The sequence below is a fragment of the Silene latifolia genome, chromosome X (assembly GCF_048544455.1).
Source record: "Silene latifolia isolate original U9 population chromosome X, ASM4854445v1, whole genome shotgun sequence".
Classification (NCBI taxonomy): Eukaryota; Viridiplantae; Streptophyta; class Magnoliopsida; order Caryophyllales; family Caryophyllaceae; genus Silene; species Silene latifolia.
In genome coordinates, this window is record NC_133537.1 from 46,441,305 (window position 1) to 46,454,907 (window position 13,603).

Here is a 13,603-nt window from a genome sequence, read left to right on the forward strand (position 1 = left end):
ACACCGTATAATTTATTTCATTTACAATATTCAGTGGCACCTGTATTTCATCATTCTCCTGTCTTGCGAGCTAGCCATTACAGTATACTTAAGTTTCTTGTCAAGTTTACTCTTACACTCCGTATATAAATACGTTTGCCAAATTACGACTAGGACCATAGTAAGATACCAGAAGGGAAAAATCAAATAAAAGGTGTGATACTACATTACTTTGAGTTGACTATTAAAGTTCTATCCAAGAATGGATACTATAGTTTAAAAGAAAAAATATTAGGAATATCGTATAGTTTATATTAGGCCCAATACGGATGTCCGACAATGTAAACTATATAAGCCAAGTTAGGCTAAGTGATCAATACAACTTACCATTTCATCTATCTTAACATTGTATCAGGTTCAGGTTCCCTTCCGAAACCCTAAAAAAAAACCCTAATTCGCAAAAACGAAGATCCTTTCCTCTACCTCCATGGCAGGCGACGATGAAGCCCCACCAAACCCCAAAATCGACTCCACTTCACCTTACTATCTCGGTTCTCTCGCTGTTCCCGAGGCCAAAATTTCAAACGTTGTCCTCCGTCGTGAAAATTACGACGATTGGAAGAATTCCATGCGTATGTCTTTGAAATCGCGACGCAAATTCGGTTTCATTGACGGCTCTATTAAAAAGCCGACTGATCCTTTTTATCTCGAAAATTGGGAAGTGGTTCATTGCACCCTTGTGCAATGGATCCGAAACACCATTGATCCGTCCCTCCTCGACACGATTTCCTATGTTGAGGACGCTTCTGTTTTGTGGAACGACTTAGCCGCGCAATTCTCGGTGGTTGATGGTACTGTTATTCATAATCTCAAAACTCAAATCAAAAATTGTGTTCAAACCAAAGGTATGGATATCACTACTTATTATGGCAAACTCAAAAATCTTTGGGACTCTCTTGTTGTTCATGAGCCCCCCTTTTTCCTGTAAATGTGGAAATTGTAGCTGTAACATTGGTCAAGACGCTGTCAAACGTCAAGATTCTGAGCGGCTACATCAGTTTTTAATGGGACTAGACTCGACTTTATATGGTCACATCCGATCCCAGCAGCTTCAATTAAACCCGTTACCTTCCCTTACCCGTGTTTATCATGCTGTGCTTCAAGAGGAGCGCCTTCGTGCTTCTCCCACGGCTGTTGACGATGCCTCTGATGTGGTGGCGTTTGCAACCCCGCGTCCTCCCCTTGATTCACGTAACCAGGAACGTGGGGAAAGGCGTGGTTTATTTTGTCATTTATGCGATACTCGGGGTCATGAATTACATAACTGTTACATTAAGTCACAGCGGTTTCCGGAATGGTGGGGTGACCGTCCCCGTACCCTCGCTGATTTGCGTCGTTCTCGTGCTAACAAAGCCTCGCGTGGGACTAGTTTTACCTCGGCTGGTAGGTCTGGAACGGGGACTGCTGCTGCCTCGGTAAGCGCGCCAGGAAACGGGTCAGGAGCTGGTACTGTGCACGCTAATATGCTTACTACGGGTGTTTCCACCAATTCCGTTCTTACTTCGCATCGTCTCAGTGGTATGTTTTCTTGGATTATCGATACAGGGGCATCAAATCATGTCACCGGTGATTTATCTTGATTGACGGATTGTTATACAATTATGGCTCGACCCGTTGGTCTCCCGAATGGGCAACGAGTTGAGTCCACACTTATGGGCTCGGCTTTCATTAATTCTTCTCTCACTCTTACTCAAGTTCTTTATGTGCCAAGCCTTACGTGTAATTTGCTGTCCGTGTCTCAGCTAGCCTCCACTCGTGATTTTATTTTTGAATTTGCTAAAAGTCCGTGCTTGATACAGGACCGTTCTTTGAAGACGACGATTGGAGTAGGTGAGCTGCGGGATGGATTGTATTGGATTCGTGCGTGTTCTGTTTCAGCGGGTATTCATCAAGTAAGTGCCTCGGGCTCTCGTGACCTTTGGTATCGTCGTCTTGGGCATCCCTCTGATCATGTCGTCAAGACTGTCCCTTTTGCTAGCTCTTTGAATTTTAATAAAGATTGGGTTTGTGATGTCTGTCATTTGGCTAAACAACACCGCAATAGTTTTTCCAATAATGAGCAGCGTGCTTTGGACATTTTTGATCTTATACATTGTGACTTATGGGGTCCTTATAGGATACCGTCTTCGTGTGGTGCGAAGTATTTTTTGACGATTGTGGATGATTTTTCCCGTGCTACATGGGTTTATTTATTGCTCGATAAAACAGAAGTTACGGATATGTTCATGAATTTTATTAATATGGTCTCGACACAATTTTCTAAAACTCTTAAAGTGGTGCAAAGTGATAATGGAACTGAATTTAATTGCATGGCTGGCTATTTCTTTGCTCATGGCATTCGTTTTCAAAAGTCTTGTGTTGCCACGCCTCAACAAAATGGGCGGGTTGAGTGAAAACATCGTCACATTTTAAATGTGGCGCGCTCTCTTTTATTTCAGGCCAACTCAGATAAGTTCTTTTGGGGCGAAAGCATTCTTACCGCTGTTTTTCTCATAAATCGCGTCCCGTCTTCGTTGATTGATAATAAAACTCCATATGAATGCTTGTATGGTGTCCGACCGTCCTATGTCAACCTCCGTGTTTTCGGTTGTCTCGCTTTTGCCCATAATCAAAATGCCCGTGGAAATAAATTCGAAAAAAGGGGTCGGAAATGTATTTTTGTTGGGTACCCAAGTGACAAAAAGGGGTGGAAATTGTTTGATCTCGACACAAAAACATTCTTTGTTTCCCGCGACGTTGTATTTCATGAGACCGTGTTCCCTTTCGATGATGTCCAAGAGGAACCCGTGACTTCTCTTCCTCCCCATGTTTGCGACGAGCCTTTTAATGGCTCTCTTCCTATTGATTCTCCAGCTACACCGCGGAGGGGGGGGATGCCACTGCTGCCACCACGGGTGAGACAGAGGGTGGAGTTGTGGGCGACACAGGGACAGCCGAGGGTGTTATTGGGGACGTTACAGAGGACGCTCCAAGTACCGCTACTGGTGATGCTACGGGTAATGGTACAGCTACTGATGATGCAATTGGTAGGGGTCATCGCAAAAAATTTCCTAATTCTCGTCTCCAAGGTTATGTGCTTCAAACTACACGCAATCCATCCCCGTCCTCTAGCTCATCGACTTCCTCCGCGTCGTCTTCAGGTACGCCTTATGATCTTGCCAATTATATTAATTGTAATTCTTTTTCGGAGTCGCATCGAAATTTTATTGCAGCCATTACCTCCGGAATTGAACCACCGTCTTTTAAGGAAGCTATACGGGACAATGATTGGTGTGAGGTTATGAAGGCCGAAATTGATGCCCTTGAACGCAATAACACATGGGAGCTCACTGATTTACCTACTGACAAAAAAGCTCTCGGTTGTTGGTGGGTCTATAAAATCAAATACAAATCTGATGGTACTATTGAACGCCTTAAAGCCCGTCTTGTTGTTTTTGGTAATCATCAGGTTGAAGGCCTAGATTACGGAGAGACTTTTGCGCCTGTAGTGAAGATGGTCACAATTAGAGCTTTTTTATCTGTTGCAGCTGTCAAAAATTGGGAATTGCACCAGATGGACGTGCATAACGCATTTCTACATGGGGATCTTGATGAAGAGGTATATATGAGGCTCCCTCCAGGTTTCAGTCGTGGCAAAGAAGGCAAAGTTTGTCGCCTTAAGAAATCACTTTATGGCCTCCGTCAAGCACCCCGGTGTTGGTTCGCTAAATTAACCGCGTCTTTGAAGAATTTCGGGTTTGTTCAATCTTACTCCGACTATTCTTTATTTTATTTTTCGCGAGGTACGGTGCGGTTATTTGTTCTCATTTATATGGACGATCTCGTTATTGCGGGAAATGATCCGTCTGAAATTTCGAAATTTAAAGCCTACTTGAGTGACTGTTTTCACATGAAGGACCTGGGTAAACTTAAATATTTTCTCGGCCTAGAAGTGTCACGCAGCAAAGAGGGCATTTATCTTAGTCAACGGAAGTATGCTCTTGATATTATTTCTGAGACGGGCCTTCTCGGCTCCAAGCCCGTAGCCACGCCCATTGAGCAGAATCATCGCCTTGGGTTGGCTTCTGGTCCTCCTAGCCCGGATGCTGAGTCTTATAGACGGCTAATTGGTCGCCTTGTTTATCTCGCTGTGACGCGCCCTGATTTATCTTATGCGGTCCATATTTTATCCCATTTCTTAAGCAACCCAGGAAGTGAGCATATGGCAGCCGCTCATCGTGTAGTGCGTTATTTGAAGGGTAGCCCGGGACAAGGAATTTTGCTCCGAGCTGATAGTTCGTTGTCTCTCCGCGGTTGGTGTGATTCTGATTGGGGCGGTTGCCCTACTTCACGACGGTCTATTACCGGTTGGTTTGTGACTCTTGGTGACTCCCCTATATCCTGGAAGACTAAAAAGCAACAGACGGTCTCTCTTTCCGCCGCCGAAGCAGAATATCGTTCAATGGCCCAGTTAGTCTATGAATTGAAGTGGCTTAAATGTCTTTTGTCTAGTCTCGATGTTGCCTTTGCTGCGCCTATCTCCATTTTTTCTAACAGCAAGTCCGCGTTGGATTTGGCCCGCAACCCGGTCTTCCACGAGCGTACAAAGCATATCGAGATTGACTGTCATTTCATTCGAGATGCCATTACCGACGGACTGGTTCTTCCAACTCATGTTTCTACCACTGATCAGCTCGCTGATATTTTTACGAAAGCTTTAGGCGTACCTCAGTTTACCTATCTTCTCCGCAAGCTGGGCATTCTCGATCTTCATGCTCCAGCTTGAGGGGGGGTATTAGGAATATCGTATAGTTTATATTAGGCCCAATACGGATGTCCGACAATGTAAACTATATAAGCCAAGTTAGGCTAAGTGATCAATACAACTTACCATTTCATCTATCTTAACAAAAAAAAAAATCAATTAACGTACAAATTAATTTATTTGAAATCTCTGTAAATAACCGCGATTTTTGTTACTTTAAGAATTACTCCGTATTATTAGCACATAATTCGAAATAAATGGTACATGGACATAAAAAATGAGTCAATAGATACTGGCTAAATATTATGTTCCCTATTTCTTAAGAATATTTTAACTAATTATCCGTTAAGTCTGTAGCACTTTGGTTTTTCACAATGGGAGCTTGCGGTCTAGCGTCTATGTACAATTTTGAATCAAGCAGAACCGAAGAGCATTAAAACTATGTACGGAGTAAGAAGTATACTTCTTCATCATAAGCTTTAATTTTATTATGTTTATAGCTAGGTTTCGAGCTCAAAAGTGATACGGAGTAGTTAAACTAGTGACTTAATTAGTGAGTAGTATTATTGTGTGGTTTATGTATTGAAGTTACTATATCTCAATCAACTTTGACAATTCCACGGATTTTAAGAGAAAGTTTTCAAGTAGTAATACAGTTGTCGTTTTTCATGTATGTGCCACATTGTATATATTTCAGCCATAAGAATTGGTGTATATATATATATATATATATCCAAGTCTTTCCATCATTGTATCTATCCTTCACACTTGATTGTGACATCCTAGCGCCCTTAACATCCTCTTTAATGCCGCTTAAATATAATATCGCACTAGGATATTTTAGGCCCAGCTTATTTAAGCACTATTTATCTCAGCGAATTTCAATTCACTTCAGCTCACTTTAGCTAATCAGTTCAGCTCTATTTAATTATCTCAAAAGACTAGCGAGTTGTTTATTTGTTTTAACTTGGTTACGGAGTCAATTTAATCAAATGATTTTAGATTTGTTAAATTGATGACAATGTTTTTCTTTTTTCTTTTTTCTTTTTTTTTTTAATTTCTTATGTATCTACAATGTATAGTCCTCTTTATTATATTGATCGATGGCGTAGATTTATGGAATACCAACTTGCTTTTTAAGTGACATGCTCATCATATTTGACAGAACATATAATTTTTAGACGAGAGCGTTACATAACCAAGCCTACCGATCACTCTCTCAATTACTTCGTAGTCCGTACTAATTAGTTTTACGAGCGAGAAAACATCATATGAGCCTATAGTAAACTCCCCCTCGTTACTCGTGTCTTATCGAGACGACCCGCTTTGATCGTTAATACATATAGTTAACACCCCAGTTGATTAGATTTAGCTCATACGCCATTAAATGCAAGAAGTAGGGTTATGTATACTACTGAACCACGCAAATTCTATTTCAAGTTACAACTTGTGCTTAATGAAGGGCCCTTTACGGGTTGGAGTTAGGGGGTTGGAGCATTAATCTTCGTATAATCCTTCCCTCCTTTTTTGTAATATATATATATATATATATAGATATCACACACATGATGACATTAATAAATCCAACTTCATCACTTTTACATTAACAAAACTATTTCATCATGACTTCAACTTCACGGCACATAACTTTTGTTTTCACTATTATTTTATGTGCCATTTCTACATTCTTTCATTCCTGCAAATCTCAACAAGAAGGTAAGCAGCGAAATTATTTATAGCCTAATTGACACCTTTGAATTGTATGCGTACTGCTGATTACATTTATTCGCGTATGCATGATATAATTTATGGTGTTTGTTTGTTTTCCTTTTTTTTTACTTTATAGTGATAGTTTCAAACGATATTATTTATAGCTTAATCAACACCTTCCAATTATATGCCTAGTGCTGCTTACATTTATTCTTGTATGCGCATGATATAATTTATTTTATTTTATTTTTTTACTTTATAGTGATAGTTTCAAACGATATTATTTATAGTCTAATCGACACCTTTGAATTGTATGCGTATTGCTTAATACTCCCTCCTATTCGAAATAACTCTCCCTATTGAAGGGTGGCACGGGAATTAAGGGTGTTTGAATTAAATAAGTTAAAGTATTGTGGTAAGGTGAGATAATTGGAGAGGAAAGGTATTGTGGGATATTATTGTGGGGTTAGGTGATTAAAATAAGTAATGTTATGAAGTGAGTTGATTAAAATAAGATAAAGTATGGTATTGTGGGGTATTGTTGTGGAGTAAGGTGATTAAAATAAGTATAAAACTTTACTAAAAAGGGAAATGGGGAAAGTTATATGAATAGATAAAAAAAGAAAGGGGGCAGAGTTATTATGAATAGGAGGGAGTACATTTTTTCAGCAGTAATAGGATATTCCAATTTCCCATAAAAAAATCAATAAATTTTTTCCTTTTTTGTTTTCTTATCCTATGCCTAGTGGACATAGGTTAGAAAAACCGTATTTTCAAACTATATTATTTATAGCCTACTGGACACCTTTGAATTGTATGCCTAGTGCCGATTACATTTATTCGCGCATGCGTGATATAATTTATTGTTTTTCTTTTTATACTTTATAGCGATAGTTTCAAACCATATTATTTGTGTTATAGCCTAATTGACACCTTTGAATTGTATGCATAGCATTGATTACATTTATTCGCATATGCATAATTTAAGTTATTGTGTTTTTTTCTTTTACTTAATTATAGTGATTGTTTCAGATAATAATAATTCATGTCAATTATACTATGCAGCTCTAAAGTATAGTTTCAGTAAGCCAGCAACATTAGCACCAGAAGTGTCATACTACGACTACATAATCGTGGGTGGCGGTACAGCCGGATGCGCACTAACCGCAACACTCTCAGAAGGCGCAAAAGTGCTCCTCCTCGAGCGAGGTGGACAACCCTACGGAAGACCAGACGTAGAGGAAATGGGAAAATTCGGATCCAACCTAGCCAACAACTCATGGGCAGCCTCAGCACAACCGTTTGTGTCAGAAGACGGGGTAATCAACGCCAGAGCCCGTGTCCTAGGGGGTGGCTCGGCAGTAAATGCCGGGTTCTACACCCGAGCAAGCCCATCTTACGTAGCACAAGTCGGGTGGGATGGATCCATGGTAAATGAGTCATATAGATGGGTTGAAAAGAAAGTTGCATTTAGACCACCAATGTTGGAATTTCAATCTGCATTTAGAGATGGATTATATGAAGTTGGAGTAAGACCGTATAATGGTTTTACGTATGATCATATGACTGGGACTAAAATTGGTGGAACAATATTTGATAGCAATGGAAAGAGGCATACTGCTGCTGATTTATTGGAGTATGCTGTTACTAATTCAACTACTGTTTATTTGTATGCCACGGTCCATAAGATTTTGTTTATTAGGAAAGGTACGTAAGTTGTTCAACCATCTTATTAATTATCGTTCTTTCCCTTTCCCTACTTATTATCGACTTGGTCCAAACTTAGGACTCGTTTAGCTCTCAGCTTTGGTGAATAGAATCAAATCGACGATTGTATATACAATGTCGAATAGTTACTGAACCAGTTTATCAAGTTTCAAGGTTTAACCCGATTACCACTAGACTAACACCATTTGATTAATTTGAGAGTTTTTATGACATTATCTCACAAGTGAAGGCCATCTAAATCATCATCAATTCTCATTTAATTTTAAGGCTAATAAAAATCTATTGGGGTCCATAATAGACTTTTTCTCTTGAAAATTTTGATATGTTTTATTAAATATTTTGTCAAGACTCTGGTTATTTCTTGTCCTCCTCCTGACCTCCTCTGCCGTAGCATGATTCTTCCTCCGTCCCCGTTAATAGTTATCGATTTTTAAGAGAGGTATTGGTTAATAGTTATCTATTTTCATTTTCACAAAATCTCATTATAGAAGGCACATATCCATCTATAACTAAAGACAGGCCAAATACAATACCACATTCCTAATAGGACAAGCAATAAATGGGGTGATGGGGGCCAAAAATGTCACCACTTTCAAGCTATTTGACCCGTCTTTAGCTATATACGGATGTATCCATCTATAGCAAGACTAGATGTTCCATTTTATGGTAACTTTTTATGAGTCACCTTAATACATGCATGTGACGTTATGTGTTTGTGTGGTCCAAATCTACCTATCTTGCCTTCCTTAATCTTTGTACTAAAAGAAATAGATATAACTATTAATTGAGACGGGGGTACTATTTAAATAATTAAGAAATTTTCTCGCTTATACCACTCCTACATTTTCTCTCTCACTTGGACTCTTTATTTTTTATTTTTTATTTTTTTGAAAACAAAATGTTTGACTACCAGTCACTTTTGCCTACAATTTCAAAAAACGGTAATTATTTTTTTCCAATTTGAAAGTCTTTATTATCAGATATTCGGTTTTAAAAAAAACATTGTTTTTTGAAGGGCAATATGTTCGGTCAAAGTCTTTTGACGGAATAAACTTTGACGGACTAGAAGACCCTGGTACATGTACCAAAATACTCTCTCTTATTCGATGTTTTTTTTTCCACTTTCCTTTTTGCACATGAAATAAGGAAATGAATTTTGACCACACAAATACATTACCCTACATACAATTGAATTTGGACCACACAAAACTTCCAAAAAAAAAAAGTGGAAAGAAAACATGAATAATTCCAAAATAGAAATAAGGAAGAATACCCTACATGGGAGGGAGTAATGTTTTTTGAACGCGTATCTAAGAGTCAGGGGTGGTCAAATCTCAGGCCGACCCGGCCCACCCAGACCCGACCTGCCCCTGGGTCGTTATTTTATTTCCTAGTCTGCCTTACCTATGGTAGAGGTGGCAATCGGGTCACTCGGGTGGGTTACGGGTCGGTTGAAGCGGGTCGGGTCGGGTCATATCGAGTTCGGGTTGTGTCGGGTTAGCGATGAGTCGGGTCGGTTACGGTTCATGTCGGGTCATCACCGGGTAGCAAGTCGGGTCGGGTTAGTATCGGGTCCGATTATAAGCATATATTTTCTCTTATGTATTTAGTTTTAGATGAGTAATTTTATGTTTAAACACCATGTAAGAGTATTAATTGTAATTTTAAGTGAAAATAATTAAGATTAATGTCAATTTGGTCTTATTTACATAATTATTAAGCTAATTCATTATCAGGTCATGTATCGGGTTGAGTCAATATCGGGTCACGAGTCGAGTCGGGTCGGGTCGGTTCAGTTCGGGTTGGAAAAAATAAGGATGTTGTCGGGTCGGGTCGGTTTCAGGTCACCCAAATTTTCGGGTTGTATCGGGTCGGGTTTCGGGCGGGGCGGGTTCCTCGGGACGGGACAGCTTTTGCCAGCTTTAACCTATGGCAAGCCCAACGAACCCGTCGATCAAAAACTAGGGTTGGGCCAGGTCGAGCAAATCTTACTCAGCCCGCCCTTGACCCGTCCTCAACTTTCCCCTTGACCCTACTGCGGGGCGTTTTCGGGTTCACCTACACCAAGCTCGTCCCAGCCCGGCCTGCCCGACCCATCCCCTATCTCAGGTCATGTCCTGGTTCAGCTAGTTAGGCTTATATAAGATTGTCTTATATAAAATCCTATATACTCTTTTTTCTTCCTTTACAAGAACAGACATGATAATTGTATAGCTTATACCCCCACACATGGAAAAAGAGAATATGCATGTGATGTATTACATCAGATCTCTTTAATAATTAAGTTTACATGTATTTTCTCTAAGCATTTAAAATTTTTAAGTTATTCCCTCCACACACTCATTTTCACCATATTTCTCTAATATATGGGATGAGTATTTTAATGAAATGGGGTGAAAATGAGTGTCTGGAGATTGGAGGGAGTATATTTTAATTTTTTGACGTCAAAACTCAAAATTAACTGAATTTATATGTATAGTTTTTTAGCAATATTGTACGGAGTATTATTTTAGCTTAATGTTTAAGTGAACGAGTTCAAAAACATTATAGGAAAACCCATAATTGTAAAACAAAGTTCGAAAACTTTATTAAAAAATTTAAAAGTTACACAACTAGTTGTATTACATCTGGTGTATAATCTATAAATTGTACGTACATTGTTCCTTAAATAAAAATTACATATTTGTTTTTTCTTATGCCAAAATAATAACTGGAAGATAAATGTGAAATGGAGGATGTAGGATTTAACTTAGTGGTACATGAACATACAATTGACATAACTATTATCCTCACAGGGAGATACACAAAAAAACCAAGAGCTCATGGAGTAATATTCAGAGATTCAAAAGGAGTAAAACACAGAGCATACCTAAATCCAGGAGAGAATAATGAAATAATAGTATCAGCAGGAGCACTAGGAAGCCCACAATTGTTGATGTTAAGTGGAATTGGGCCTGAGGCCCATCTTAAACAATTTGGTATACAAGTCCAAGTTGATCAGCCGTTGGTGGGCCAAGGCATGACAGATAATTCAATGAATGCAGTTGTAATTCCATCTCCAAATACTGTTGAAGTATCACTAATTCAAGCTGTTGGTATTACTGATTTTGGTACTTATATTGAAGCTGCTAGCAGTACTAGTTTTGCCAATGCTATTATTCACTCGTACGAGGTATGTTTATGCATATTACATACTGTATTTAATTCTTTTGCAGGTGGTATATGTACATCTTTTGTTGTTAATGTTGCAAATTTTGGGTAGTCTACTAGTTGGGGAAATATAAACTGAAGTTAAAAAGACTTGTTGAGGCGAACTAGCAATGTAATAAAATAAATTTTAAAAAAATTGAAAAATCTTAATTGTCTAAACTCTATAGTGATCACTGATCACTAGAGAGTGTAGAGATGGAAGTGGGTCATGTCGGACTGGGCCTCGTGTCGGCCCACCGTGCTAGGAGAAGAAAATGACATGACCAAGGCACGCGAAGGTGGGCTTCGTGTCGTGCCATTGAAATGGAAATGGCGGCTCAAGCACGGCCCTTGGTGTGCCGTGCCGTGCTTGGGCTAGCTCATGTAAATCCTCCACTTTACCCTTATTTCTTCGTGTATGTTGAGCGTGCTAACGCGTGTCGTGACGTGCCTGGGCTGGATACGGTCTTTTTTCTCAAATTCGGTCAGGCATGGCCCATGGCGAGCTGGGGCGTGCTACCGTGTCAAACCTGTGTCGTGCTCAAATGGGTTGTGGGCCGTGCCGGGGGTGCCAGCCCAACGGCCCACTTGCTTACTTCCATCTCTAGTGACAGCTCTTGTTGTCCCTCTCGAAACGTGAGAACGTTATAAATTTTTTAACAAATTCACCCATTAAATATCAAAAACTCGAAATAAAACCGAAAATCGACTCTTCTCCTTGTATATTATTCTAGGTTGCCTTAACCAAATTCTTGTTTTTATTTGTGTAAGAAATATATGGCACTTGTTTAAGTTTGTAAGGGACAATTTAAACTACAATTAACGAGTACCAAATATTTGATGCGTTTTTGCAGATGAGCCAACCAACAAGCATTAGCAATGAGAAACAAAAGACAAAGTATGATGAATTCCTGGGCTCTTTAGCAGATGATCAATTATATGCTGGCTTAATTCTTGAGAAAATCATAGGACCACTTTCTTCAGGGTACCTTAAACTTAAGACCAAAAACCCAAATGACAATCCTTCAGTTACATTCAACTACTTTAAGGAAAAGGAAGACCTTTCAAGGTGTGTTAGAGGGATTGAGACCATAATCAAGGTCATAGAGTCGAAATCATTCTCAAATTTCCGGTATCCGGAGGTAACAATGCAAGACCTTCTGACCACTATGCTTAACCTACCTCTTAATCAAGTTCCGAGGGCGGCTGCTGATATTGAGTTCACCACCCTTGAACAATTTTGTAAGGATACTGTGATGACTATATGGCATTACCATGGAGGTTGCCAAGTTGGTAAAGTGGTTGATAGGAATTACAAGGTTTTCAATGTTAGTGGGCTTCGAGTTATTGATGGTTCCACCTTGTATGACTCTCCTGGGACTAATCCTCAAGCCACTGTTATGATGCTTGGAAGGTATGGTTTGATGATTTGATATACATGTCAGTCAACTGCGGATGTTAGCTAGTTTAGTTGTTCAATTCACACAGGTTAACTAACATAAGAACTGTCCCTTTAGAAAAAAAAAAAAAAAAAAAAAAACAATAGACATCTAATAATCATAACCTTTTGCTGGGGAAGCATCCTGTAAACCTGGTGCAGTAAGTGTCTCACGAGTCAAAATTATCTTATCTTACACCGCTAGCTTAAGTACGGACTAAACTAAGGAACTGTTGATTATAACAATGGGTGCTTGTTTTGCGTTGTTGTATACAGATACATGGGACAAGTGATTTTAAAGAACAGGAATGCAGCATCTCACTAGAGTTGATCTATACGTTTTGTCTCCGTCTCGCTGCATAAACAGATTGCTGTAGTTACTACATATAAAGGAAAGAAAACAGATTGGATACCACTCAATGATTTGTCATTCATTTGTTGATTGTCCAATGTGTAACTTGTGACAAATATTGCAGATTACAATTTATGTTTTGAGTTTAATTCTCTAATGACATACTGTATTAAATGTCTTGGGTGCCCAACATGTGAAGGATCCACCAGTAGGCAGTAGCCCAATAGAGGTGTGATGCTTGCATCCAAGAGATCGAGGTTGCATTTGATAGGATCGGGTCAGATTGAGTACGGTTCCGTCATTTGAAGTAGAAGTTTGTTTCAGATATATTACAATCGAGTCGTTCATGACACTGGTAGGTTTGGTAGTCAAGTCGGGACTGGGTCATGTTCTAATTCAACTG

The 13,603-nt window shown here is 39.3% G+C and overlaps 2 protein-coding genes across 2 annotated transcripts; both read left to right on the plus strand.

Annotated features, from left to right (window-relative positions):
- Nucleotides 1–466: 466 nt before the first annotated feature.
- LOC141617305 (uncharacterized) lies at nt 467–4,804 on the plus strand. The gene is made up of 4 exons (XM_074434486.1): nt 467–884; nt 1,000–1,454; nt 1,839–2,179; nt 2,893–4,804. Exons 1-4 carry the CDS (start codon nt 467–469, stop codon nt 4,802–4,804), a joined length of 3,126 nt encoding a protein of 1,041 aa, XP_074290587.1.
- A 1,537-nt stretch (nt 4,805–6,341) lies between these two features.
- LOC141623282 (protein HOTHEAD-like) lies at nt 6,342–13,371 on the plus strand. Its single transcript, XM_074439376.1, has 5 exons — nt 6,342–6,499; nt 7,559–8,200; nt 11,017–11,393; nt 12,265–12,824; nt 13,125–13,371. Exons 1-5 carry the CDS (start codon nt 6,406–6,408, stop codon nt 13,171–13,173), a joined length of 1,722 nt encoding a protein of 573 aa, XP_074295477.1. The 5' UTR covers nt 6,342–6,405; the 3' UTR covers nt 13,174–13,371.
- Nucleotides 13,372–13,603: the final 232 nt, after the last annotated feature.

Coding starts and splice junctions, on each gene's coding strand:
- LOC141617305 (XM_074434486.1), top strand. CDS start 467: ATGGCAGGCGACGATGAAGCCCCACCAAACCCCAAAATCGACTCCACT. Junction 885..999: donor AAATTGTGTTCAAACCAAAG/GTATGGATATCA, acceptor ACATTGGTCAAG/ACGCTGTCAAACGTCAAGAT. Junction 1,455..1,838: donor CGGGGACTGCTGCTGCCTCG/GTAAGCGCGCCA, acceptor TGCTTGATACAG/GACCGTTCTTTGAAGACGAC.
- LOC141623282 (XM_074439376.1), top strand. CDS start 6,406: ATGACTTCAACTTCACGGCACATAACTTTTGTTTTCACTATTATTTTA. Junction 6,500..7,558: donor CTGCAAATCTCAACAAGAAG/GTAAGCAGCGAA, acceptor TATACTATGCAG/CTCTAAAGTATAGTTTCAGT. Junction 12,825..13,124: donor ACTGTTATGATGCTTGGAAG/GTATGGTTTGAT, acceptor TGTTGTATACAG/ATACATGGGACAAGTGATTT.